The following is a 26,659-nucleotide window of genomic DNA, read 5'->3' as shown; positions in this document are numbered from 1 at the left end:
TCCTCCACCCCCTCCCTTTCCCTCCTCGTCTCCTCCTCCTCCTCCTCCAGCTCAGGTTGCAGCTTCTCTGAGGAGCCGCTCACCTTTGCCGAGCAGGGGAGGCTGCACGGAGCCCGGACAGGGACCCCGGCCGGGCGCAGGGCACGGCGGCCAGCCCCGCGGCTCCCCGGCCGTCGCGGGCGGGAGCCGGCGCGCCGCGGCCCCGGGACGCGCGCGGTGAGTCCCGCGGGCGGCGCGCTGTGTCCGGCCGGCCGGGCGGGCGGCGCGCCGGCGGGGAGGAAGGGGAGGTCGGAGGAGGGGGCACCGCGGCGGCGGGTAAACGGAGCAAAGGTAAGCGGAGCGGCTCTTAAAGGCGCCGTCCTGGTTTTGCCCTGGGGCGAGAGGTTGGAGGGAAATGCCGGGGCTGCGTGGGGAGGTCTCAGATCGCGAGGCGTGTGGGCAAGTGTGTTGGGGGTGGCCGACGCCCTGTAAAGGCCACTCTCAGGTTCCAGGTGCTTAGGCGGGAGGGCTGTTCGCGTTCTCAGACACCCTTCGCCCCCCACTTTCCCCCTAGTGTCTCCACCGGGACTCACTTTGGCCCCCGGGCTCCGAGGAAGCAAAGTTTTACACCCGGTCGCGAACCCGGTGCTTTCTAAAGCGCCTTCCTTCTGGGAAGGGCAAGGGTCAAGAGTCTCTGGTAACGGGAGAACTCGCGAGTGTGGGACCAGATTGCCGCCTTGAAGGGCTTTCCGGGCTCCGGTGAACTTTCCAGACCTGCAGCTGGGGGGTGGGAGGCAGGGCCCTGGGGTGAAGGTGCAAGGACACGTGAAGCCCTGGCAGGTTCTAGCGCTGGGCTGCGTGGAGTGGGGGCCTCCGGGGACTACTGTGCGTCTTCTCTCTGTGCCCACCCGTGAGCCCAAGGGGGCAGTGCCACCTCCCCACCCAGCAGCAGCGGGCGAAGGGTTAATGCAGCCGTGGGAAAGGGTGGGTGGCCTGCTGGGAGATGTGGCTTGAGGATTCTGCTGTCTGGGGTGGGAGGGGGGAGCTGATCAGGAATCTCTAGTCAGCTTTGAGCTGGAGGCCTCTGTTCTCGCCCTGTTGGGGGCAGGGGTTCCTGGGGCTGCTTGCAGACCCTGCGGTGGGAGTCCCGCTGTTGAGACAGTGATTGATTTTCCGTGCTTGGGATCGACACCCTGCTAGGCACCAGTGGACTCTTTCTAATTCTCTCTGAACCCCTTCCCGACAGCAAGGGTGGGAGAGCTGGGGCTATGAGAAGTGGGGGTCAGCTCCCCAGAACCTCATCGCCACCTCAGCCCAGCCCTCAGCAGTTCCCCAGCTGTGGCCTGGGCCCTGTGACTCACTGACACCACCGGCTCGCACCTCCTGTGTCAGCACCCTGTGAGATTCGGCATGTTCGTGTGGCGTTTTCCACTGGGCATGGGCACACTGAACATTCCTGGACACTGGCCCGCGGGAGCAGAATCCTCAGGACGAGGACGCCTGGAATGTCTGGCTGCCAGACACGTCCTCAGAGATCCCCTACCTTTTCTCTGGCCTTGGCGGAGGAGGGGGACGGGGACCACTTTGCTTAGGGTTGGGGGAAGGCAAGGGTGGACCCAGACAACATTGGCTCCTGGATTTGGATCTGAATCCTGAAGGTGTTCTAGAGGGAGGGTCACCTTGCCACAGCAGAGCTATTGTCTTAGGTTACCCTGCCCCAGTCACCTCCTGGGCAGCTGGTGAGCCTGTGAGAGTGACCTCCCCCTAGCCCTGCAACCTCATTGCCCACTGGGGTCCTGGGATTCTCCCCAGCGGCTGCCCCACTCTCCACTAGGAGCCTTCATTCTTCCCAAACTTATTGGGGTTTCCAGAGCCAGAGTAGATTTCAGTCAGTTACATCCGATTTCTCAATACCTACCGGGTACCAAGCAGTGTGTCACACAGCTTTACGAAGTAGGTATTATTATCCCCGTTTTATGGTGAGGAAACAGACTTTGAGATACCAACATTCCCGAAGTCCACATAGGTGGGATCTAGCCCTCTTCACCTGACCTCAGCCCCCCTGGCTCTCAGTCCCTGCCCCATCACTGGAGATCCCAGCCCACTCTGGAGCTGTCTGGTTCTACGTCAGTCCCAGGAGAAGGAAGGGATGGTGGGGCGGGGAGGCAGTTACCCTGAGTAATAAGGCTCCCACTTGTCCTGCGCCTTCTTCGTGGGTCGCAGGAGAGAGGGCACCAGGTCTGAGGAACAAGTAGTTTCTTGGTCTGAGATCTCACGGGATTGGTCTTCCTGCCCGGGAAGCCTCCCCCTCGGGCCTGGAGGAGATGGAGCTGCCTTTCCGGCTGCATTTGTTTTCTCTGCAGACCCGGACTGTCCTCTGCCGACTTGGCCTTCCTGTGTCCAGGCAAACAGTCCCTGTGCTGTAGTGCAGAGCCTGACCTGGCTCTTCCCAGCTCCTGCCCCAACCATGCCGCTGCTGTCTGGGGTCACCCTGTTTTGGACTTCTGTCCAGCATCTCCATCTATCCCTCCCCCAGACTCCCTCTTTCCTTCCCTGAGTTTGAGACCTACAGGAGAGGGCCACTCCAGGGCTCTGTTGGAATCCAGCTCTAACAAGTACTGGCTATGTGACTCCTCTCTCCCCAGCAAACTCCTGAGCTTCTCCCGCCTTTAGTTTCCTCATCTGTGAAATGGGCATCATAACAGGGAGGGTTGTTCCAGGTATTAAATGAAGTAATGTATGGTGCCTGGCACATGACAGAATACACAGTAGCTGTATTTATTTGGAAAGGAATTCCTAGTCATCACATGGTGCCTGACTTTGAGTAGAGACCAAGGCAGTCTTTTCTAATCCCATTGGGCCCTTAGTATCTTTCCTGTTCCTCCAGGTTGGGGAGGAGGGCGCTCTGGAAGAGAATGAGTGTAGGGGTGGGGTACCAGTTGGATGAAAACCTGCCAGGAGGGAACCAGGAGTCTGTGCTGTGGGACTCTCCGTCCCCCGCCCCACCCCAGTGTCCAGGATGAGTGAGGTAGGTACTGGGAGCTGAAAAACCTACAGCCCCTTGTTCCCAGAGCCCTCTGGCAGGGCCTCCTTTCCCTGGAGGTAAGAAGACCTTCCCCCAGTACTTATTTAATTGTAGTGCCTGTTCTGCCCTGTTGTCCGTGAGGGAGTGGCTGGCCTGGATCCAGACTTACCTGATTAGCTTCATCCCTTTGGGAACGAGTCACATTTCTTTTCTCCTGCCCTGTGTCCCGCCATAACCCCTCTCTCCTCCACCCTGGACCCTTTGCCCTCCTGGCATTAGCTGCTGAGTAGGCACTTTCCCATCTCCAGGGGGTGGGAGCAGACCAAGGTCTGGTCTTGTCCTGGTCCCCGTGGCGCATGCGCACGTACACACACAGAAGCCAGCTCTAAGGCTGGACTCTCAAAGCTCAGGCAGAGGGTGTGGGACCCAGGATCATGACAGCCAGTGGCTGGGCTTGGCAGGAGCTGGCCAGTGGCGTAGCAGCAGGTCAGGAAGAGGGAAGGCTGTAGGTGCATCTCAGCCAGACCTCCTGTCTGAAGGAGAGCCCATCTGCTCTTGAAATCTCCCCGGTTCCATCTTCAGAGGAGGAGGGACAGGAAGGCGAGTGTGAGAATTGCCTCTGAACTGAAAAGGGTCTTGAGGCTTCCTGACTGCGTGAGTGACTCTAATGAGACAGGACACCCTGTTCTTGGAGACATTGGTCCAAACTTTTGAAGGGACAGTGGTGAGACCCTCTTTCTCCCACCGTGCTCCCATCCCACCCTTCCGACATTCAGTAAAGTCTTTCCTGGAAATGGAGGGGTCGGTTTAGACAGGATGACCTGATAATGGCTAGCTGGTGAGTTCATTCATTTTTGTGCGTGGAGCGTGCATCTCCTGCCCACCATGGGAGTGGGCGAGGTATGGACTTCGGCGTCAGTTCAAATCCTTCCCCTGCCAGTCAGTAAGTGGTGGCCTTAGGTGAAGGAACTTGCTCGCCCAAGTTTCAATTTCCTCACTTAGAAAATGTAGAGAGTAATAATATTCCGTCTTGTGGTTGTTAGAATTCCAGTGAGATTCTGTCCACGATACTCCTCGCTTTTTGCCTTACCTGGTGTCATTATGGAGGGGTGGTGGCAGGTGGAATTAGGGGACCACATTTGGCAGTTCTCAGTAGCCTGGCCTCTGCTCCCTATAGAAACCAGGGCTCAGGCCTCAAATTGGGAAGGAAATTCTATTCTTAAAAGATTTCTACTCTCCTCCATACCCCAAGCACTCTCTCCATTTTATCATTGTCGTGTGAAGCTCTGACAAAGCCCCAGAATGATTTCTGTCCACACAACTTGCTTCCCTTAAGAAGTCACCCACTTCCTGCCTTTAGAGGTCCTCTCAGGAACCAGGACTGCTTCTCTCCTCCAGCCCTAGCCACCCACCCTTGCTGGGCAACCAGACGCGGGAGGGGACAGAGCTGACCTTCCGCACATCCTGGCAGGATCCAGTGCCTGGAAGCAGGTAGGCAATAGGTCCTGTGCTGGAGGGCATCACTCATGACATCAGCAGTGCTGGGTCTCCAAACCCTCTCCACCAGCAGGGCATAGGCTGAGGCTGGGAAAGGGGCCCCAGCCCCTCCCTATTCCTGGCCCGGAGCCCAGCTGGCAGCACCCCCTGCCGCTGCTGGGCCGGGTGCCCTGCTCTGGGCGGCTGCCAGACCTGGCCGGCTCCTTCCCTGGCCAGGCAGCCCTCCAGTGGGCTGCTGATTTCCTGATAACAGTGCCCAGCACAGGGAATGTCATCTCTGGCCAGGCCCTGGCTGTCCCTTCTGACCCCGGGGGAGCAGAAAGGGCTCTGAACTCAGAGTCACAAGCACTCAGTTCTAGTCTCAGCTCTGCCTCATCTGTCGAGTGGCCTTGGGCAGGTCACCCCCCTTTCTGAGTCTTCCCTTCTTCACCTAAAGACCGCGGGCACGGACCTGGAGATTTCTAGAGCCCCATCCAAGACAGCTGGTTTCTGGTTCCTGCTGCCAAGATGAATGGTGCTTTGAGACCCCAGGAGGGACTCTGTCTCTTTTACCCCAAACTCTGGAGCACAGGGCCTTCGCCCAGCTGAGGCCTGGGCAGCTGGTCCCTGCCACAGCTCAGATGGACGAGGAAGCCCTGGAGGGCCTCCTCCTTGTCCAACAGGAGGAGAAAAATTACTTTCCAAAGGAGTGGGTGTCGGACTCAAACACCATACAGGTACTGGATGCCCGAGGGCGAGGCTCGGTGAGGGGTGGCTCTGGGCCAAAACCAGCGTATATTAGTCTGACCCGTGAGCTAAGAATGATTTTTATAGTTTTAAGTGGTTGGGAAAAATTCAAAAGATGAAAGTAATATTGTGTGACACTGAACAATTATGTAAAATACGACTTTCAGCGTCCACGAGTGAAGGTTTACTGGGACGCAGCCACACGTGTGTTTCCATCTTGTCCTGGGTGCTGTGTACCGGGGCAGAGCTGTGTGACCGCAGCGGGCACAGTGTGGCCCACAAAGCCGAGAATATTGCCTGTCTGGCCTTTTACAGAAAATGTTTGCCCAGCCTGCTCAAGATAATCATAGTTCTCCCAAAGACTCGCACTGAACAGTTCTGGAATCGCAATCTAAAAATACTTTCTTTTCATTTAAAAAGAAGCGTTACATCTTCCTTTACCATACGCAATGATTGTTGATTATGGAAATATTAAAAGTTGCAAATAAGCAAGAAGAAGGTATTAAAATCACCCATAATTCTGCCACCCTGTTGTATAACTATGGCTTGCATTTTAACTTAGATCCATCTGGATTATATATATTGTGTGTGTGTATATATATATATATAATATATATATATATATATATAGTGTTATATCCTTCTGGATTATATACAGTGCTTGTCTTCACGTGTATTTATATAGTGGACACGTAGGACACGTGTATACCCAGCAGTCATGCAGCTTTTACAAGTTGTACACAAATGCCCTTTTCTTTTAAAAACACATCCCAAGGTGGGAGGATATAGCTCAAGTGGTGGAGCACATGCTGAGCATACACAAGGTCCTGGGTTCAATCCCCAGTACCTCCTCTAAAAATAAATAAATTAACCTAATTACCCCCCCAAATAAAATAAAATAAAAATACATCCCAAACTATTTACTGTCCCAGGACTGTCCTCAGCCCAGTGGGGTTGTTCTAGTATCTCAGACCCTGGGGGGACGTCCAGACTGAGGTGCCCCGCAGGCAGTCGGGCCTGTGAGTGTGAGGCTCCGGGGCTTGGTGGGGCCAGAGCTGTGGATCTGGGAGTCATCAGCACGTGGGTGGTGGTTTCCACTGCAGGAGAGCATGAGGTCACCAGGAAGGGTGTAGAGAGGGGAAGGACAAAGGACCAAAGTGGAAACTCTCCGGAGTGCCGACATTCAGGGACACAGGGACAGGTAGGGGAAGTGAAGCTACCAGACATGGGAGGGAGAAAGAAGCAGAAGAACCAGGAGGCCAGAGGAGGAGAGGACGAGGCGAGAGCCTGGACAGTGCCTGGAGCCTGGGACACAAGAGAGGGACAAGGAGAAAGCAGCACCTCCCCCGAACTCTGGGTGGTGGGTGCCCCCAGTGGGGCGTTTAGAGGCTTCCCAGAGTGGACCTTGGAGATAAGGAGGAGCAAGGAGGTGGTCCAGGCCGAGGCAGCTGCCTGGGCCCTGCCTGGTGGGAGGCAGGCCAGGCTGAGTGTGAGGAGGCCAGCTTGCCCTAAAGGTTGGAGAATGTTGGCCCAGTGTTCCCTCGGAATGTGGGCACGGTGTCGCTGGGCCAAATGGCAGCGGTGGGGGCTGGGACTGGAGTATAAATAGGAATGTGGTCTGGAGATGCTGGGAAACCCTCCCCTCCTGCCCTTCCGCTCATGAGACTGAGAGGTCCCCCGGGGTGCCAGCGCCTGAAGGCCCCTGCCGTTCTGTTGCTAAAGTTGGGCATGACAAGGAGACCAAAGAGATGTTAACAAAGATTCCATGACAGGTTCTTAAATCTGGACCAGGGAAGGCTAAAGGGGAGGTGAACTTGATGCTCTGTTTCTCCTTTTACTGATTGTGTAGAGGATGGTGGGCCTCAGCGTCTGTCTTTAAGCAAACAGAGAGGAAACAGCTGTGAGCTATTTCTTAGGGATTTAAGGAAGACCTAAAAAAAGGTTTCAGACTATGGAATTTTAAAAACACTGGGTGGTAGGTGAGGGACTTTCTTTAAAGGTCTACTAAGGATGCTGCTGCAAGGGGTCCCCTCTGTCTGGGAGGTGAGGCGGGCCTTGTCTGCAAGCAGATGTGAGAGACAGGTCTTGCCTGCTCCGACCCTTTGCTCCAGCCTCTGGTCTGGGATGTTCTGCACAGCCAGGACCGGAGCTGACAGAGGGTGCCTTGTCCCCTCTTGTCACTTGGAAATCCAGAGCCTCCCTAAAGATTGCAAGCCAGCCTTAGCCGGGTCTCCAAAAAAAGGCCAAAAAGAAACTAACAGAAGATGATACATGTGGCTTCCTTCCTTGAGGCTCAGGAAGCCAAAAAGCAGCAGAGTTTCAGCAGGGCAGATGTGGGGCCCACACCATGGGGCAGTCAGGGGTCAGGAGGGGTCATCTGTAGGGGTTGAGGCCAAAGTCTGAGCCTGACTGGGAAGCCCTGGGAATCTGCCCCTGAGAGATGGGAGGCCCTGAGGTCCTGCCAAGTGCTGCACACAAGCCCTGGAGTCCCCAGCTCGATGTATGTTCAGTTGGAACCTCTCATTAGGGTCGTTTCTATCCCTGATCCATCCCTCACTGTGGTGTGGCACCTGCCAACCCGAGACCTCCGCAGACCTCACTGGGGGAGTTGCTGTGGGGCAGGACCGCCCTCCCGCCCCCCGCCCCCCACTCCTATCTGTGAAGAGTTGGCTGGAGAAGGAGGACTAGGTTACAGCTGAGGCTTGGAGTCTAGTGGGTACCGACAGTCTCCTGGCAGCCCTCCTGCCTCCAAACAGCTCCTGCAACCAAGACTTCTCAGCTTTCATAGATTCACTCATTGATCATTTGAGGATTTGCTCGGTGTCAGGCACTGGGGGTGCAGGGATGAGTCAGACCCAGTCCTTGCCCTTAACAAGCTCGCAGGCAAATTAGGGAAACAGACAAGCGAGCAGTCACAGTGCAGGGAGCCAGGTGTGCTGCCTGGGGACATCCAGAATGCCAAGGAGCACAGACGAGGGCTCCCAACCTGGCTGGGCCGGTGCGGTGGGGGTGGGTGGGTGTCAGATGAGAGAGGATGTGAGGAGGGAGGTTGTGCTGGACTGGAGCCTTGAAGATGCGGACACTTCGCTTGCTTTCCCCATGTCCCTGGCCCACGGATCCCTGGGTTCCAGTTCCCACTAAGAGCCAGGAGAACCGAGGAGAAAAATGTCCCGGGACTGGTTGACTGACCCCCGGGCTTGCTCTAGTGTGCCCAGAAAGAGGACAGGGCCAGGCCACCTCCGTGGGCTCACGTCCCTCCTGCTGGGAGTGGGGCTGGCCTGACAAGGAGAAGATAAACCTAGAAACAGGTCCTTGGCCTGCCGAGAGTGGGAGGAAGAGACAGACAGATGGACAAACGGTGTCCTGGAGATTCAAGGTGCTGAAAGGTCCTTGACTTCAGTGGGCCTAATGTTTAAATATCTGTGAAAAAAAGCAGCTTAAGTCAGTCATCCCACCAACACTGACTGAGCACCTGGGAGGTTCCTCCCACCAGGTGAGGCGCTGGGCGAAGCTGCCTGAGACCACATCTTGCCCTGAAGGACATCACACTCTAGTTACCAGGCAGCTCCGGCAGCATCTCATTTCACCTGGAGGATGGAGGGGCGGCCATGTGCGGCTTCCCAGGGGAAGCAACGCTTGACTTGAGTTTGGAAGCAGATTTGCCGAGGAAAACATGAGGAAGGGTGTCCCAGGCCAAGCGAACATTCGCTTGCGACGTGCATGTGGTTTACTCCGAGAACGCCAAGTTCGTTCCACGGAACAACCCTCCAGGGAGAGGTGGAGCTGAGCCCAGGAGACGGGGGTCAGAACACAAGAGGCCTAGTCTACTGGCCTCTGGAGTTTGGACTTTTTCCTGAGGGTGGTGTTAATATTGAAGGATTTTGAAGAGGGGAGTGATGTCATCAGAAAGCAGCTGAGAAAGTTAGGTCCCGCAGCCTTGGTGGCAATTGGATAGGAGGTTAGGTATTCTGCCCATTTAGCAGACAAGGAAACCGAGGCGTGGGTGTCTTCCCAGGTCCCAGTGCTAGTAGGTGGGAGAGCTGGGGTTTCTTCCATGACTCCAAACTGCAGAGAATTTTGGAGAGCAGGTCTGGACAGCACGTGACCCTCACCGGGGGACGTTTGCATCAGGTAGGACACTGTGGGGGCTAGTGGTGCGTTTGTCCAAGGATAGGGGCGACCCTGAGCCCCAGACGCTTGCCTCCTGCAGGTTAGTCCAGCTGGCTCCTGGAAGGCCTCCCCTGCCTGCTTCCTGCTTTCCAAACAGAGGCTGTGGGAGTCTTTTCTGAGCTCTGTCCCTGTGTCCAGGGCATCTGTTCATTGGCAGGGTGACTGCAGGCCTACCTGTCCCCTCGATTCTGGCCACCCAGAGGCTGACAGCCTCTGTCATCCAGGCCGGAGCTCGCGGAGTGAGGCGGGCGGTGAGGGCTGGCGGGCTTCTGCCGCTGCCGCTGCCTCTCAGCTCCAGGCAGCCGTGGGGTGACTGGCCTCCCCCGAGGTTTGTCGCAAGCTCGGGAAACTAAAGCCTCAAGCGGGTGCGTGGCAGGATCAGTGAGAGGATGAAGGAAGAGATGGTATCTGCCGGCTCCCTGCAGGCACAGCTCTACTGGGAGGAGGGCGTGTCTGATGCCTTAGCTCCTGACGTCTGCAGACTTGGTCAGCCATGGCCTCTAGTTCTTTTGAAACCTGCCCAAAGGCCCAAAGTGACTGAGGGACTGAGGTGGGGTGGGAAGTGGGCAGCCCAGAGTGTCATAAGGATCCTAGCTGGTGGTCACCTTTGGAACCAAGGGTCCAATTCTGGGCTTCAGAAAGTGGGCAGTTGGAAGTTACATCCTTCATCCCCTGTCCCTGGGCCCACAGAGACTGAGTCGGAAAAGAAAACAAAACAAAACAAGAAGAGGGACTTAGAAAAGCATCTCACGTGTGCCTGGAACATGGTCAGTGCTCCACGTCTGGTGAACTAGACAGCCAGGCCTGCTGTGTGTCACCAGCACTGGGGATCAAAGTGCCCCTAGTGAGGGAGACACGAAAAAGTCCTCCCTGTGGTCCCGTCGGATTATGCACATTCACGGAGTGTGCCTGTCAGAGGGGCACCCCGTGGTCCTGGGGGGTCCGGGAAGCTTCTGAAGAGCCGGGACCTGAGCTGCCTGCAGGTGTGGCGGGGGAGTGGGGAGAGCAGAGCCAGAGAGGGAAGGGGCGGGTCTGGAAGGACCTTGAGTGCAGGCTGTGAATTGGGGCTTTTTTCAAGAGGAAAGCAAAGGGGCTCCTCATCAGGGTTTCCTGAGGAGTCTCAGAGCCTGGCTCCCTGGAGGTTAAGAAGCGAAGCCGCCCCCTGCCCTCTGCACCAGGCTGCAGCCAGACTTCTGTGCGGGGGGCGCTCTGCCAGCCTCCTCCTCTGCCTCCGTGGTCTCCTGATCGGGGCCACCCAGGTATCCCAGCAGGCTGGTGTCAGTTACGGGGCCGGGCAGAGGTTGTCCTGGGAGCGGGGGGCAGCAGGCTGTCTCTGGAGCCTTGCTGGCCTGCCCCGTGGATGAGAGTGGTCAGCCAGGAGGCTGAGGTCCCCTGCCCCACGTGGCCCTGCCGAGTTTTGTCAGTCTGAGTGGGGAGCCCCTTCCTGCCTGGCGTTTCCCTCTCAGTCTGATGGCTCAGGCCTGTCAATTGCCGACCATGCTCCCTGCTTCCTGTTCCTCTTCATCCCAGGGTCTCAGAGCGCCTGATGGGCTGCGGGGAAGTCTGTGAGGGAGGTGTTTGCTGAGCTTTATATGGGCCTCTTTTCTGGCACATTTTTACGTCTGTGCAGGAAGTTGCAAGAATAAAAGGAGAAAAGAGAGCTAACATTTTCTGGGTGTCTGCCTTGTATCAGCTCCCTCAGCATCCCCACTCAGACATCCATTGGACGTCACACTGGTGCCCAAACCCCACTCCCAGTCTTCCCACCCCAACCTCCTCGCCTGACATCCCTCATCCCCACAGTGGTCACCCATCCTTCCAGTTCCTTGGGCCAAACCCTTCAGTGTCATGCTAGACTCCTTTCTCACACCCCCTATAGAATCTGTCTACAAATCCTTTTGGCCCCACCTCCACTGCTCCATGCTGGCCCCAGCCGCCACCTCCTGACTTGGCTCCCTGCTGCCCCCTTGCTGCAGCCAAATCCCAAGTTACCCCAACATGATCTGCTCTCCTTGGTGTTCCCCTGTGACCTCCTCTCCAGCCACACTGCTGTTCCCAGACCATAACCACACTCACTTCTGCCTCAGGACCTTTGCACCTGCTGTTCCCTTGCTGACCTGCTTCTGCCAGATTCTGTATGACTAGCTTCCTCCCCTGTGCCTACTCAGAATTTTTCCTAGAAGATGTCACCTTCTCAGGGAGGACTTCCTGACCACCCCCATTTAAAATGGCAACACCCCACCTCTCACACCCCACCCCTCTTCCCTGTTTTATTTTTCTCCATTGCACTTGTCACCATCGAACATACTGTGTATTTTACTTAGTTATTTTGTTGTCTGTGTTGCCTCTCCCCACCCCCATTAGAATGTCAGTACCATGAGGGCAGGATTAATGTGTGTTTTGTTCACAAGTGGATCCTCAGGGTCAGAAACAGTGTCTGACACGTAGGATCTGTTCAGTAAATAACTGTCGAAAGAAAGACTCGAGCCGAAGCCACCTGTGATGGTGTCACTTAATCACCACCATCATCCTGCTAGTGGTAGCACCGGGATTTGAACCTGGGTTGTCTGGCTTTAATTCAGGGTGGGGATGGAGGAGACCGGGAAGGTAGAAACAGCACTGACAGCCTAAGCCACAGGGAGGGCCGGGGTTGGGGGAGTTCCAGTTAGGAGAAGAAAGGAGCAACGTGGTCACTGAGTCTGCGTGCTTGGCAACAACCAGGAAATTGCTGCCTGATTCTGAGCAAGTCAGTTCCCCTCTCGGAGCCGCATTGTCCTCCCCGGGCCGGCGAGGGATTAGAATGGTGGCTCTGTACGTGCTCTCTCCAGGAGTCCAGCCCCTTCTCGCTGGGCGCACGGTGGCCTCCGGGCAAGTGTCAGTTTCCTCCCAGCCTGGCTCCTCCTTACTCCTGTGCCACCCGCTCTCTGGCACCAGCAGGAAGTGCTGGGCTGGCTGGTGTGTACCCAGGAGGAAGTGATGGAAGGTGGGCTGAGAACTGTATGGACTCACCTGGGCAGGAGGGAAGGCCTGGCTGGGGGTCTGTCTGCCCACCCCCGCCGCTCCCGAGGGGTGCTGCTCCTCCAGTGTCCCCCATCCCACCCGGCCAGGCCAGCCTCCTCGAACACTGTCTCCCTCTTCCCCTGGCACCAGTTGCACGGGGACAGCCCCAGATGGCTCCCTGGCCCTGGGGACAAAGGCCACACTGTGCCCAGGCCCTGGGCTGGCCTCAGGCTGGGTGACACTGAGCCCTTCTGTCCCCAGATAGGGGTGAGGGGCAGACAGCACCAAGGTAACAAGCCTTTTTCCTGTCTCCCTTCCCCCTTGACCCCCAAATCTGAGGAGCTGACTCTCCCAAGAAGGAAGTGACAGAGGCATCTTGTGTCCTGACCTCGGGAACAACAGACCATTCACCGCCCCGTCTGCCCTGTCACACCCAGACCCTGCCGGGCCCAATGCCCCGATTGTCCCCATCAGAGCATGGCGTCCACCGCTGCTGCCTGCTCCCCTGCCACCATCAGGAAATCCATCTCTACATCTGACCACCATTGCTCCTGCTCCAGTGACAGCCACTTCCTCTTGGTCTCTTCTCAGGCTGGGTGGAGAACAGCTGGTCCCCATCATTTCACTTGGCCCCACATTCCTGCTCAAGTCAGCTGTCCCCAGTTTCACCCGGGCTTCCTGGCCCCACTGGAGGCTCTTTGCTCCTAACTGAACCGTGAGGAGGGCGGGTGCAATTCAGGCAGGTTCTCCTTTGTCTCGTAGAAATTGAGGGCTTCCCTCCCAGAAGGCTTTTGATGTGCTCCCCCCACCCCCACTCCCCTGCAGGAAGGCGCAAAGACGGGAGATTTACGGCAGCTACTGGTGGATTCCTGAGCCACAAAGCCAACGCGCCATCCCATAAGCCCAGACTGCAGGACGGCTTTACGGGGAGCCCTGTTTTTAGAAGAGGGCGTGACTGGCCCTCAGACCTCAGGGAACCAAGTGCCTGGTGCCCCCACACCCTGCATGACCATGACAGCCCAGGGCATCAGTCTGTGCAGGCCAAACATTTTCTCCTCTTCCGGGGAGAGGGGGTGGTCCTCCTGCATTGCCTCCACCTTCCTGTGCCTCCCAGCTCCGAAGAGTCCCCATCTCAGCACAGTAGGGCAATCTGGAAACCTGGGCAGGTAACCATCCCTTACCTGGACCTTAGATGCTCCCCAGCTGTGGCTTCAATGTTCAGATCACTGGGGATGCTTTTTAAAAAATCATTTTCTTGCTCAACATCTTTAATCATCAGAGAAATGCAAATTTAAACCACAGTAGAAATCACCTCATACCTGTCAGAATGGCTATTATGAAAAAGAACCCAAATAACAAATGTTGGTGAGGATGTGGAGAAAGGGAAACCCTCCTACACTGCCGGTGGGAATGTAAGTTGGTGCAGCCACTGTGGAAAACAGTTTGGAGGTTTCTCAGAAAACTAAAAATAGAACCACCACATGACCCAGCAGTTCCACTCCTGGGTATGTACATATATCTGAGAAAAATGAAAACACTAATTTGAAAAGATACGTGTACCCGCAATGTTCATAGCAGCATTATATGTAATTGCCAAGATAAGGAAGCAACCTGTGTCCATCAACAGATGAATGGATAAAGAAGATGTGGTGTGTATATATATATACACAATGGTATACTACCTAGCCATTAAAAAAAAAGAAACGAAATTTTGCCATTTGCAACAATGTGGATGGACTTGGAAGGTATTAATGCTAAGCGAAAGAAGTCAGAGAAATAGAAATAGCGTATGACATCACTTATGTGTGGAATCTAAAAAATAAAACAAACTAGTGAATGCAACAAAAAAGAAAAAGACTCACAGATACAGAAAACAAACTAGTGATTACCAGTGGGGAGAGAGAAGGGAGGAGGGGGAGGGTGGGGTTGGGGAATTAAGAGGTGCAGGCTGTTATGTCTAAAATAAACAAGCTACGAGGATGTATTGTACAGCACAGGGAATACAGCTAACATTTTGTAATAACTACAAATGGAGTATAACCTTTAGAAATTTTGACTCACTCTGTTGTGTACCTGCAACATGTAATTGTACATCAACTCTACGTCAACTAAAAAAAAAAAAAAAAAAGATAAATGCATTTTCCAGGCACCATCCTCAGAGCTTCAGGTCCAGAAACTGAAGAGTGAGACCCAGAAGTCTGAATTTTTTAATGGTGCTGCAATATTTTGCTTATTCTGTCCGTTAATAAGTGCTATCTGAGAATATCTATACTATTAATGGAACAAACTAAAATGAAGTTCAATTTCCTTTTTTTTTTTAACATTTCAATACTGGATATTCATTAGAAAGATGGTCAACATAATTATGGTCAAAATTTTTAAGTCAAAAACGTAGAATGAATGTTTGGTGTTAGTCTATATACAGTTCAGTTTTTGGTGTAAAGTTCTTTGGCTGCAAGAAAACATTTGGGTTACTTGTACTAAGGGGAGCATCTCTCAGTGCTGGGATGGCCTCTTGGTATCTCTTCTGCTGTTGACTTTAGCACAGTTATCTGTGACTGTAGTATTGGGACTGAGTGGAGAGGTCCTCACCACGTTTACTCCAAGTAAGAGTAAATAACCAGTTACTATAGTAACGAGGAGGTACATGGGCAGTGCAACTGCCCAATATTTTTGAGGCCAGTAGGTTAAGCCTAAGGAGTTTAGCCAAGATTCGGGAATAAAAGCCCACACGAGATATAATATGAAGCCACATTGGGAGCTTAAGAAAAGAACAAAGCCATAGATTGCTCTTTCTGGAAATGATGGACGGTGAATTTTCCATTTTCCCTGGGGCTTCAGATAAGCTCTGAAGGCTTCGAATCTATGCAGAAAAGGATGGGCAAACAGGGCGCCCGGGCCTGGGTGCCTGGGGCCGTTCCCTGCTCTTTTTTGGGGTTTTCTGTTTCTCATTCGAGACGGGGGTTGGGGGTTGGGGGATAGCTCTTGACCTTGGGTCCTCCATGCACCCAGGAGTTGATTTTTTCCAACACTCCCTGGTGATTCTGATGTTCAGCCAACCTGTAAACAGTTGATCCGTGCAATGCAGGCACCTCCACTGTCGTGTCGTGTGGGAAATGGGAGTCAGCAGGCAGGGCGTGTCTAGGTCCTCTTGTCATTGGAACCCACAGGCCGCCGCCACCACCACCACAAAGCCCCCATCGTGGGGCCACTGCAGACTGCACACAAGAGTGTGAGGTGGGTGGCAGCCCTCTGGGAGCGTCCTGTCTGTGAGAATCCTGCAGACGGTTGGCTCAGGACATCTCATGGAGCCAGGAGGAGCAGCTGAGATTGTCTGGAAGGAATGAGCTCCAGGATGGAGAAGGAGGAAAGCCCCAGACTGGCAGGCTTGGCAAGGAAGCTGGAAGAAGGGCTCTTGGCTACCTTCTCATCAGGGGTGGCCTCACAGCCCCCGGGTTCCTGGAGAAGAGGCAGCAGGCTTTACTCACCACTGTAACCCCAGTGGCTAGCGCAGAGCCCGTGGCGGCGCCGGTACTCAGTGATCGCTGGTTGAGCTGAGCTGAGGGAGACTTCCGGGCCCACTGACAAAGGTAGACTGGGCTGGCAGTGCAGACCCAGGGACAGACTTTGGTGTAGAAATCCAGGAGCCACGGCTGAATCCTTTAAAAATCAAATACAGAGAAATACAGTCTCCTTCCTCAGAGAGCCTGGCCGTACCCAGTCTCTGGGCACAGGGGAGCTAGAGGACCATAACTTAGACGCATTTGGGGGCAGCCAGGAACCTGCAGGCCCACGGAAAGAACGCTTTCCAGGCCGGCTGAAGACAGAAGGATGTGATCATTAAGCAAAGTAAACATGTTACTGACCCATAATCCCTTAAACCAGGAGGATTCAGGAGGGGCCTGGTTGCCTTGGCAACTGAACACTGGCCAGTGACAGTGCTGAGAGCATCCTCTGGGAATGGGCTGAGCTGGGAGAGGGTGCGAGGTGGCCCCCTCCTGTCACAGGGCTGGTCTGATGGCTTCGTGGCAGGCGTGGGTGGGGGTCCTTGTGAGGCCTTTTGGTCCCAGCCGCACTGTAACTGAGGGAGAAGTGGGCAGAGCAGAATGTGGGGGCGGCCACACTGGGAGCTTATGAAACCATGGAGGGGAGGGGCGGGGAGGCGTGACAGCCCCCGCTCTGGGTTTTCAGGGCAGATCAGAGGGGGAAGGATCTGCGGGAAGGAGCAGTTGCATAAGGCTCCCTGGCAGGCCGGCCGGCCGGGTGTCCCCTCACTCAGAGGACAAGAGAGCTGAGGAGCTGCTGGGGGCCGCCCCTTCTGGCTGGGGCTGGGGGCCTGGGGGTGAGCAGAGCAGCCTGCCCCCTCCCCCCATCGTGTTGCCTGCAGGGACACGCTGCCTGCTGTGGCACTGGAGGGGCCAGCCATGCTCACCCTCCCCTCCCTGGGGCCCTGCCTATTTCCGGTAAACTTCTGTGTTTCCCTTGAGACATTCAGCTGCTCCTGACCTCCCGTATTTCAGCTGGAGAGATGGAGCTGGGTCAGCTGAGATGCACACGTTCCCTCCCTCATCCCTTTCCTCTCTTTTTCTGACTCCTGGGGACCCAGGACGAGCCAGAGAGGGACCCCCCGGTGTCAATATCAGGATGAAATGGGATTTGGACCAGACTGTGTCACAAGGCGGTAGGCTAAGCTGATGTTCAGCTTACAGGCATCAATCATTAAGACTTACCGGCTGTTGACAAATTCAGGCTTTTCCGTGCAAGTTGGTAAAGAGCTGCTGGCCTGAGGGCCACCGGGTTCTGGTGCCTCCTTCCAGAATTCTCTAGACCTCCAGCAGCTTAAAGGTTCCTGCCTGGCCCTGGGGAGACCTGCAGGAACCTACTGGCACTTCATGCCATTATTATGAGCAGTACTTTGCTGGGCTGCTTGGTACACATTATTACTATCTCCCCAGGGACGAATCCTTGAAGGGATGAGATTCACAGGGAGGAAGAGGGTAGGATGACTGCCTCTCTGAGAGCTTGAAGTTTACTGGGGAAGGTGCAACCCTGGCCTGCGGGTGCAGGGTGACAGCTTGATGGGAAGACAAGAGACCACGACCCAGAATTCACATTTGGTTTCGACCGGACCCTGTCGCCCTGTTGTCACTTGCTCTTCTGACTTCTGCCTTAGGACCCGGCTGCCTGGTCCCTGCTGATCATGAACAAGATGAAGAACTTTAAGCGTCGCTTCTCCCTGTCAGTGCCCCGCACCGAGACCATCGAGGAGTCCTTGGCCGAGATCACAGAGCAGTTCAACCAGCTCCACAACCGGCGCAATGAGGGTGAGGGGTCTGGGACCCTTCCCCAGCCCCTCCCTCGTCCCTGTTCCCGCAGAGCCCCCTCCCTGACACATCTTCACCGCAGCCTTGGTGGGGGAAGGACAGAGATCTGGGGTTGACTCCCCGCCCCACCCCAGTTTGGGGCAGAGAGGCAGGGAGGGCAGCTGATGCCTCTCCCTCTCAGACCTACAGCTTGGCCCTCTTGGCCGAGACCCCCCGCCAGAGTCCAGCACCTTCTCCCCGACAGACAGTGGGGAGGACCCTGGGCAGCCGTCGCCTGGCATGCGGTACCGGAGGCAGAACCAGCGCCGCTTCTCCATGGAGGTGAGGGGCTGCGGGCTCTACGCTGTGGGTGCACCGAGGAGGGTGGTTGCCTTGAAGCCAGACTTCGTGGGTTCAAATCCCAGCTCTACCATCGATCAGCTCTGTGACCTTGAGCAAGTTACTCAGCCACTGTGTGCTACAGTCTTCCTGCGTTAAAATCGTCCTCAAGATTAAATGAGTTAACATATGCCGAGTGCTCAGAGCATTCCTGGTACATAGCACCAGCGAGACAATTTGACTGTTTTTACGACCCATATATGTGTGCCCAAGTGTATAAAAAAAATATGCTCACAGACAAGCAGTGCAGGAATCTCATCCACAGATGGTGATTCTGAGGCCCAGAGAGGGGAAAGGATCTCCCAATATCACACAGCAACCCCTGGGCGTTCATGTGTGTCTTGAGCACATCTCTGAAGCAGCTGTGAGCCTGGTATCACAGCCCGTGGTTCAGTCCTGCTGGGGTTGCTCTCATGGAAAGCCAGGCCCAGGGTGAGAGGCGAGGGTCCCACAGCCCTCTCTCTCTGGAGCGGACGCTGGCATCCGCATCTCATCCTGGCCACCGCAGGACATCAGTAAGAGGCTTTCTCTGCCCATGGACATCCGCCTGCCCCAGGAATTCCTGCAGAAGCTGCAGCTAGAGAGCCCAGACCTGCCCAAACCACTCAGCCGAATGTCCCGCCGCGCCTCCCTGGTGAGTCCCAAGAAGGTCAGAGGTTTCCAGGGTAGACCCTCTCCCCTACAAGACACGTCAGGCCTGGTTTTTTTTCCCTGACCCAGCTGAGGCCGGCAGTGCTTTCCAGGGGCGTTTCTGTGCCTCTGGCGCCACCTGCTGGCCAGAGAGGATTCCTATTTCGGGTTCTCCTTGGTCAGTTTCTGTTCCCTAGTTGGGTCCTAACAGGGCTGGAGCTGAGCTCCAAGCCCTTTCTGGGCTCGAGTCTTCACCAGGTGAGACCAATAGACCAATTGGCCCACGTTTCCAAGTCCTGACTGCTTATCAAATTTCCTTGGGAGCATCTTACAAAACGTAGATTCTGGTTTCCACTCCAGGTACCCACAGAACCCGACTCTGGGTGGTGGGGCCCAAGAATCCGTATTGTTAAGGGTTGGGAACTACTGAGCTAGAGGAAGTGTGCCGATGAGAGAGGCTGCAGGGAGGTGGGTTCTGAACTGGACACACAAGGTCCAGTGGAGAAAAAGACACAGTTCCTGTCCGCCAGGGGCTAGTAGTCTGACCAAGATGGAGACAGACAGGTGATAAAGGCGTGTGGCAATCCCAGGACTAGAGCCCTGGACTCTGCACCCCCCACTACCATGGGAGAAAGAAACTCACACGTCTAGGGCTCCTTCCTTTATCGCAGGGCTAGAGGGGAGATGTGGAGAGGGAGGATTTGGGGCCCCCCTCCCACTGCCAGCCTCGGTCATCCCCTCCCCCCCATGAGGGTCTCACTCCCTTCCCACCAGGAGGCTGGGGATGGGGAGGTGTAGTATGTGGGGTTACCAGGGCCTTCAAGCTCACAGGACCCTGTGTCTCTCCCTCTCAGTCAGATATCGGCTTTGGGAAACTGGAAACATACGTGAAACTGGACAAACTGGGGGAGGTAAGAGGTTGGGTTCAGTTAGAGGACCAGGGTCTCCCCTCGCCCTCCCTGATCTGTGTTCACACTGCCCCTTCTCCACAGAGGTGCGCGACCTTGGCTGTGCGATCTGGCCCAGCCCTTGCCCCGTGTCCTGGAGGAGGGCATGAGGATGGAGTGGCTGATGGGCTCTGGGGCAGAAGCCAGTCTCTTTTTTTTTCCCTGCAAGTACTTCTCGTCTGGGATCAAATCCCAAGTCCGCAGTTACAAGCTCTGTGGCCTGGGGCCAGTTACGCCACCTCCCTCTGTGCCTTGGTTTCTTCCTCTGTCAAAGGGAGATCGTAATTGCTCTGCGTCATAGGACGTGAGGGTATAGTGAGCTTTTGTGCTGTGTGACTGTTAGCTGTTTCCATTATCTCTACGCTGGCCCTTTGTGCTACAGGCTGGGGGTGGGGGATAGTTTACAGAGAGGAGGTGGGCACCGCCCTTTCCCTCCGGGAACTCTGGGGAGACCTACATGTAAACATCAACATAATTTTAAGGAGGAACAAAAGCGGTGTTATAATAGAGGGGCCCCTCGCCTGCTGGGGGCTTAAGAGGAAGGTCGTTTTCTTCTGACGGGGCAGGAGTCAGGGTCAGCTGTAAAGAAGTGAGCTTTGGAGGAAACAGAATTTCAGTGAAAGCAGATAGGGGAAGGACCTTCCAGCCAAAGTCACAGCCCAAGCAGAGGCATAAAGAGGGGGCCATTGGACGGAGGAGAGCTGGGCCTGAGTGTGGCTGGGCTGCTGGAGTTCTTGTTCCCAGGGCACCTATGCCACAGTCTTCAAAGGGCGCAGCAAACTGACAGAGAACCTCGTGGCCCTGAAGGAGATCCGGCTGGAGCACGAGGAGGGGGCGCCCTGCACTGCCATCCGAGAGGGTACAGCAGCATAGAGCCCTGCGGTCTCGGGGCTCCTGGGAGGAGAGTTCATTGGCCTGAGCCCTGGTGGCGTGGGGACTCCTGGGGCTGATCCCCGGAAGGGAGGGTATGAGGGGCACGTGGGGCCTCAGGGAACCTGAGTGTAGTGGACACGCAAGTACAGTGGAGAAAAAGACACGGTTCCTGTCCCGTAGTGTCTCTGCTGAGGAACCTGAAACATGCCAACATTGTGACCCTGCATGACCTCATCCACACGGAGCGCTCCCTCACCCTGGTGTTTGAGTACCTGGTGAGTTGGGGGGGAAGGGGCAGAGGGTGGGATTAGCCCAGGTCTAGGGGCAGCTCAGTGCCAGGGGCCTGGCCCACTCCTGGGCTTGGGCCTAGCCCATGGAAGGGTTCCTGGCCAGGGGTTGGGTCGAGCGGGGCTGAGCCAGGCCCTGTGTTCCAGGACAGTGACCTGAAGCAGTATCTGGACCACTGTGGAAACCTCATGAGCATGCACAATGTCAAGGTAAGAGCCTCCGTGTCACGGACCACCCCCAACCCTGCCCACCAACTCTAAGCATCAGTTTCCCTGTCTGTCAAATGGGAGCACCTGCCAGTATGAAGAGGGTTCCAGGGATGCTGAGAGGGATGAAAGACCTCTTCTGTGTGCACACATCCCCGCCTGTGGCCCCTCTTGGCTCCTCGGTTAAAGAACTCTCTCCTCCCCCACCATCCTAGCTCCTCCGTACACCGGGTGCCCCTCCTCTGGATGGGATTCCCTGGGGCAGCTGGGCCCCAGGGTGGGCAGTGCGGGCAGGTTCCTCACCTCCACCCAGTCTTTGTCCCCATCCCTGTCCCAGCCATGGGGCAGAGGCAGAAGGTCACCCTGATGCTCCCACCATCCCCTGTTCACCCTTCTTTTCCCTCCCCCAGATTTTCATGTTCCAGCTGCTCCGGGGCCTTGCCTACTGCCACCGCCGCAAGATCCTGCACCGGGACCTGAAGCCCCAGAACTTGCTCATCAATGAGAGAGGGGAGTTGAAGCTGGCCGACTTCGGTGAGGCCGGAGCCCGCAGGGCTTGGGGAAGGGGGGTCTGACACGGTCTTCTTGGGATGTGGGTGCTGTAGCGGGGAGGTTCAGTGACAGGTCTGTCCCCAGGACTGGCCCGGGCCAAGTCAGTGCCCACGAAGACCTACTCCAATGAGGTGGTGACCCTGTGGTATAGGCCCCCCGATGTGCTGCTGGGCTCCACAGAGTACTCCACCCCCATCGATATGTGGTGAGTGCACTGGGGCCGAGGGGAGGGGGCCCTCCACACCTCCAGGTTCGCTTTTTGCTGTCCCAAGGGCCCCTGCGAAGTACTGTCGAACCTCTTTTGAGTAAAAGCCACGTGGCATCCTGTTGAACTGGATGTTAAAGAATAAAGTCTGAGCTACATTGGGGTTTCCCTGGCTCTAAATAGACCCTCCAAGGCCATGCTTCTGAAATATCCCCCTCAAGGGTACATAACAGCTTACCAGAAGGTACAGGAAGGCCCCCACTGTAAATATGATGTATCTTGCCCAAGCATCAGTGCTACTGAAAAATTCAGAAGGGGTACGTTATTTTTGTGTTAAAATTAACACACACACACGATTAGGTGTAGAATGAAAAGTGAGCCTAATTTTAAAGCTAAAACACAGGTTTCCAACGAATGGCCACTGTGCCCTCTGCCAGGGGCTTCCTTGGAGACTGGACTGTGGACTTCTCTCTTCCAGTGGGGGCACAGGATGGAAAAAGTTTGAGACAACGCATTTTGAAGAACTGCCATGAGGGTGCTGCCTATGCAGACCCTAACCCTCCAGAGTGAAAGGGGAGAGGTCAAAGCGCCCTAGAGCCCAGAGAAGCCCCCAGAGGGAGGCTGTAGTGGGGGGCTGTGCTGTTACTATGAGCCTCTGCAGCCATGGGCCACCCACCCCAGTGCCATGACCCATTCGAGCCACCGAGGCATCGTGGTGGAGCAGCGCTGGGAAGCGCAGGTGCCAGGAGGCCCAGCCTGACGCCGCCCCTGCCCATTGCTCTCTGCAGGGGCGTGGGCTGCATCCACTATGAGATGGCCACGGGGAGGCCCCTCTTCCCAGGCTCCACCGTCAAGGAGGAGCTGCACCTCATCTTCAGACTCCTCGGTCAGTGTCCTGCGCTCCCTCCCTCTCACCACGAGGGGGCGCGAGAACTCTGTCCAGCCCAGGCGCATAATGGGAATGTGAGGAGCAGCTTCGGCCTGATCTCCAAAGGGCGGGGACCCCTCAGCTATTCTTTGCCCCCACCTTCTACCTTGTACCCCTTCAAGTCACCCTTGGCCCTGGCTTCTCACCCCTCCACACCTCTTCTCATCTCCCCAGGGACCCCCACGGAAGAGACGTGGCCTGGTGTGATGGCCCTCTCGGAGTTTCGAGCCTACAGCTTCCCCCGGTACCTCCCCCAGCCGCTCATCAGCCATGCTCCCAGGTAGCCCTTCCTCCCCACGCCTCCTCTCCTGCCTGTGGTCCTGGCTGTCCCTCTGGAGGTGGCCACAAGCTCCATCCAGCCCACGTGGGCCCCCTCCTCCCCCGCCCCCCCAGGCCAGGCCTGTGCCAGCTCCTTCCTCCTGCAGGTTGGACACTGATGGCATCAACCTCCTGACCAGCCTCCTCCTGGTGAGTGTGCTCCGCCCCGGCCAGGGACAGGCAGTCAGAGAGCTGAAGCCCCAGGACCCCACCCAGCCCTCAGTCCCAACCTACGTGTGTGCTCACGGACTCACAAGCCTGAGCCGTGTCCCCCTGTGCCCTCCACCCGCAAGGCCTCAGACTTCAGAGTGGGCGCGCTCCGAATGCAAACCCCAGTTCAAACCCTGGCTGTGTAGCTTTGGGCAAGTTACAGAGCTTTTCTGTGCCTCAGTTTCCTCAACTGCAAGTAGAATTAAACATTTTGTAAGCTGGTTGTGAGGATAAACTGAGGTTATGAAACACTTTAGAAGGGTGCCTGTCTTGAATAAGCACACAATAAAGGGTAGTTGTTAGTATTACGTATGAATATGACTGGCATTGAAGTTATGACCTTGGATGCTTTAGCATCTGTAATTTCCATCCCAAGAGGAAGTCATTCTCCGATGGTCCCATTTCTGGTTTTCTCCTGGTGGCTGGAGACCTGGGACCCTGAGCTTTGAGACTGCCTTGGGTTGGGTGGGCAGCTGACCCCGGGGGCTTCTCAGGTCGGACTCTGGTGCCTCCCATCTTGGCCATGTAACTTAGTATAGCAGTTGCATTACCCAGAGGGGTCCCTGCAGTCCCCTAGCTGGGGCCAAACTGCCCACCGTCTGCTTTTCAGTATGAATCCAAGAGTCGTGTGTCGGCAGAGGTGGCCCTGAAGCACCCATACTTCCGGTCTCTGGGGGAGCGTGTGCACCAGCTGGAAGACAGTGAGTGTGTCGGGGAGGCTGGGGGAAGGGGCAGGGCCACCCCAGGGCCAGGGAAAGAGGGCAGCCAGTGTGGATGGAGGAGCCGGATCAAAGAGGCCAGAGGCCCCGGGTCTGGCTGAGCAGCCTGGCTTCCCCTTCTTGGGTTCTCATTTGTAACGAAGGGGTCAGACCCTGGGGATCCGAGGTGCCTCCTGAAAGGCCCAGTGAGGTGCTCCTGGGCTGGTCCTGCCTGCAGGGGGGTACTCTCAGCTCCTGTGCTCAGTGGGCGTGGGGACTGCCGGCTCCACTCAGCTCTCTCCCTGCCTTTCCCCTCCCACCACAGCTGCCTCCATCTTCTCCCTGAAGGAGATCCAGCTCCAGAAGGACCCGGGCTACCGGGGCCTGGCCTTTCATCAGCCAGGTAGGGGCTTGTTCCTCCTCCTCCCCCTCCCCTCCTTATTAGAGGAGACCAGGGCAGGCTACTCTGCCCTCTCGAGGGACAGATATCGGGCCCAGCAGCGGGCTCCTTCCATGGAAATCAGCATGGCCTCCCCTCATTGGCCTCCCTTCCTGTGGGGAGCAGGTGAGGGGCTGGTTTCCCTATCTCCTGCCCAGGCTTCCTCCTTCAGTGTCTCCTTCCTCCATCCCCACCCTAGACAGAGCGCTGCATCTGACAGTAGCCCTGGCGAAGGTGCACGCTTTCTCTGGTGCATTCTCTCTGCAGACTCGGAGCTCTCTAGCCTCCATCCTGGGAGAACTGTATGTTTTCTAGACTAGCTCGTGGCCTCAGACGTGACAAGTGCTTTCCATGTATTATCTCATTTCATCTTAAAACACCGCTTAAAGTTGGTACTGTGAGTTAGTGCTCCCCATTTCAAACTAAATGAAACGGGCTTTGGGAGGCTGTTGCAATTTCATGTAGCTAGTAAGTAGCAGAGGTGGCGTTTGAACCAGGACTGACCAGCTCCCGAGCACGTGCTCTTGCTGGCTCTATCAGAGGAGCTGTGGAGGATGCCCGTCCCTCCTGATGGCGGGTGACCTTTGGCCCGGCCTTCTCCCTGCAGTCCCACATCTTCCCCTCCATTCTCCAGGGCGAGGGAAGAGCCGGCGGCAGAGCATCTTCTGAGCTGTGACTGCCCTACTGAGGCCCAAGGGATGATAGGTCACACTGATCACAGCTGCAGCAGGATGGGGCCCGTGTGGCCTCGGAGGACAGAGGAATGAGGGCTAATGGCGGGCCCAGAAGACTTCTCGGCAGCCCTGCTGGCCACGGCTGTTTCCTCTCCCTGCTTTCCACATGCCTCCCTGGTGGCCTTGGCCTGGACACCAACCCCCTCCATCTCCTGCCCTGGGGCAGGGCAGGAGCTGCTTCTCTGGGAGGAGGTGAGGGGGCAGAGGGCAGCCTCAGACACTTCCCCACCCTGAAGGGCTCGGGCACCAGCGTGGGACCCACGTGGACAGGAGAATCTGGAGGCCAGGCCAAGCGCTATGCCTTGGACATGGGCACCACCACGCCCCACCCTGGGGGCCCTGCCTGCCTCACCAGTTTGATCGAGTCCCTTTTGGGCTCTTTGGAGCCCACACATCTTTCCCCTTTTCCCCTCTGAGAGCAGGAAGCAACATGGCACCTTGTCAGGGACCTCGTCAGGAATCCTGGGTGCCAACGTGTGTTCCAAAGCCTACCCCCTACCTGAAGGGTGGGTGTCCCCAGAGCAACAGAGGGAATCATAGCCCACCCCTTTCCCACCATGCCCCACTTGTTCCCACTCCCCACTCCTCGCCAGGGGCCCGGAATGCTGCTGGATGCCCAGTCGAGTCCAGAGGTGGCCTGGCCTCGCCAGCCGCACTCCCGCCACCTCAGCCGCCCCCGCCCAGCTCCCCAGTCTGAACGGGATTGCCTTAAATTGGCAGGTGGTGGAGCACTCACTGCCCTTGGAGCTCTGACCCACGCTCCTACCTGTCCACCCTTTCCCGACAGCGGCTCCTGCTTATCACCCCTGAGCACTGATAAGCCAGCCCTGTGCCAGGGTCCCGAGAATGGCTGGCACCCAGATATGCAGGGTCACCTTGACACTGGGGCCAGGCCGGCCGCAGCCCCTTGGGGCTGGCACAGCCTCCCTTGTCCCCTCCTCCCCTGCCCCCTCCTTCCCAGGCCCTGTGGCCCTGTCCTTGCTCTGCAGTATCTGGGCACCAGCCTCCCAGTGCTCCTGGCCTTCCCAGAGGGAGAGTCAGTGCCACAGTCTGAGGTACAGGAAGAGGGGACAGGATAGGACAGGCTTTGATCCTGAGACCCCCGCCCCACGGGGGTGGGAGTATGAGGGGCCGTGACCCCCAAAGAAGGCACCACCACTGCCCCTATGGAGCATGCCTACTGTATTCCCAAGGTCTCAACACTTGACTCAGTCTTAGATGGCAAGGCCAAGGGGAGGCCAGGCCCCAAGCCCACCCGCCTCAACCTAAGGAGCAGCCCTGGAGGGTCTTGGCTTCCCCACAAGTCCCTCCCCTCCTCCCTGACTGTACTGTGAATGTCCTGTGACTCAGCACAAAAACAGATAATATATTTAATTCATGTACAGAAAAGAGTGACAGTCTCATGCAGAAAAGCTGATTTTGACAGATTGATGCCAAAGATGGAGGACAGAAGGCCCTTCTCGAGGCTTCCTGCGTGCAAGTGGGGCTTGCTTGTGCATATATATATATATATATATAAAGTGGAGAGAGAA

The 26,659-nt window shown here is 56.3% G+C and overlaps 1 protein-coding gene and 1 pseudogene across 4 annotated transcripts; one reads left to right on the top strand and one right to left on the bottom strand.

Moving 5' to 3' along the window:
- Window positions 1–26,659, top strand: CDK18 (cyclin dependent kinase 18). 4 transcript variants are annotated; one of them, XM_072948358.1, is made up of 16 exons: window positions 1–216; window positions 17,571–17,721; window positions 17,903–18,042; window positions 18,608–18,733; window positions 19,584–19,640; window positions 20,421–20,535; window positions 20,730–20,824; window positions 20,984–21,046; window positions 21,454–21,577; window positions 21,680–21,800; window positions 22,589–22,686; window positions 22,903–23,008; window positions 23,154–23,196; window positions 23,867–23,957; window positions 24,280–24,357; window positions 25,028–26,659. In XM_072948358.1, the coding sequence occupies exons 2-16, from the start codon at window positions 17,598–17,600 to the stop codon at window positions 25,060–25,062; spliced, it is 1,416 nt and encodes a 471-aa protein (XP_072804459.1). In that variant the 5' UTR covers window positions 1–216; window positions 17,571–17,597; the 3' UTR covers window positions 25,063–26,659. The 4 variants fall into 4 exon arrangements, with proteins under 4 accessions (XP_072804459.1, XP_072804457.1, XP_072804458.1 ...); XM_072948356.1 differs by lacking the exon at window positions 1–216 and adding an exon at window positions 263–330; XM_072948357.1 differs by lacking the exon at window positions 1–216 and adding an exon at window positions 16,342–16,377.
- Window positions 14,824–15,315, bottom strand: LOC102543020 (phosphatidylinositol N-acetylglucosaminyltransferase subunit P-like; annotated as a pseudogene).

This window comes from Vicugna pacos, chromosome 23 (genome assembly GCF_048564905.1).
Source record: "Vicugna pacos chromosome 23, VicPac4, whole genome shotgun sequence".
Lineage (NCBI taxonomy): Eukaryota > Metazoa > Chordata > Mammalia > Artiodactyla > Camelidae > Vicugna > Vicugna pacos.
This window is presented reverse-complemented; position numbering and strand designations above follow the sequence as displayed.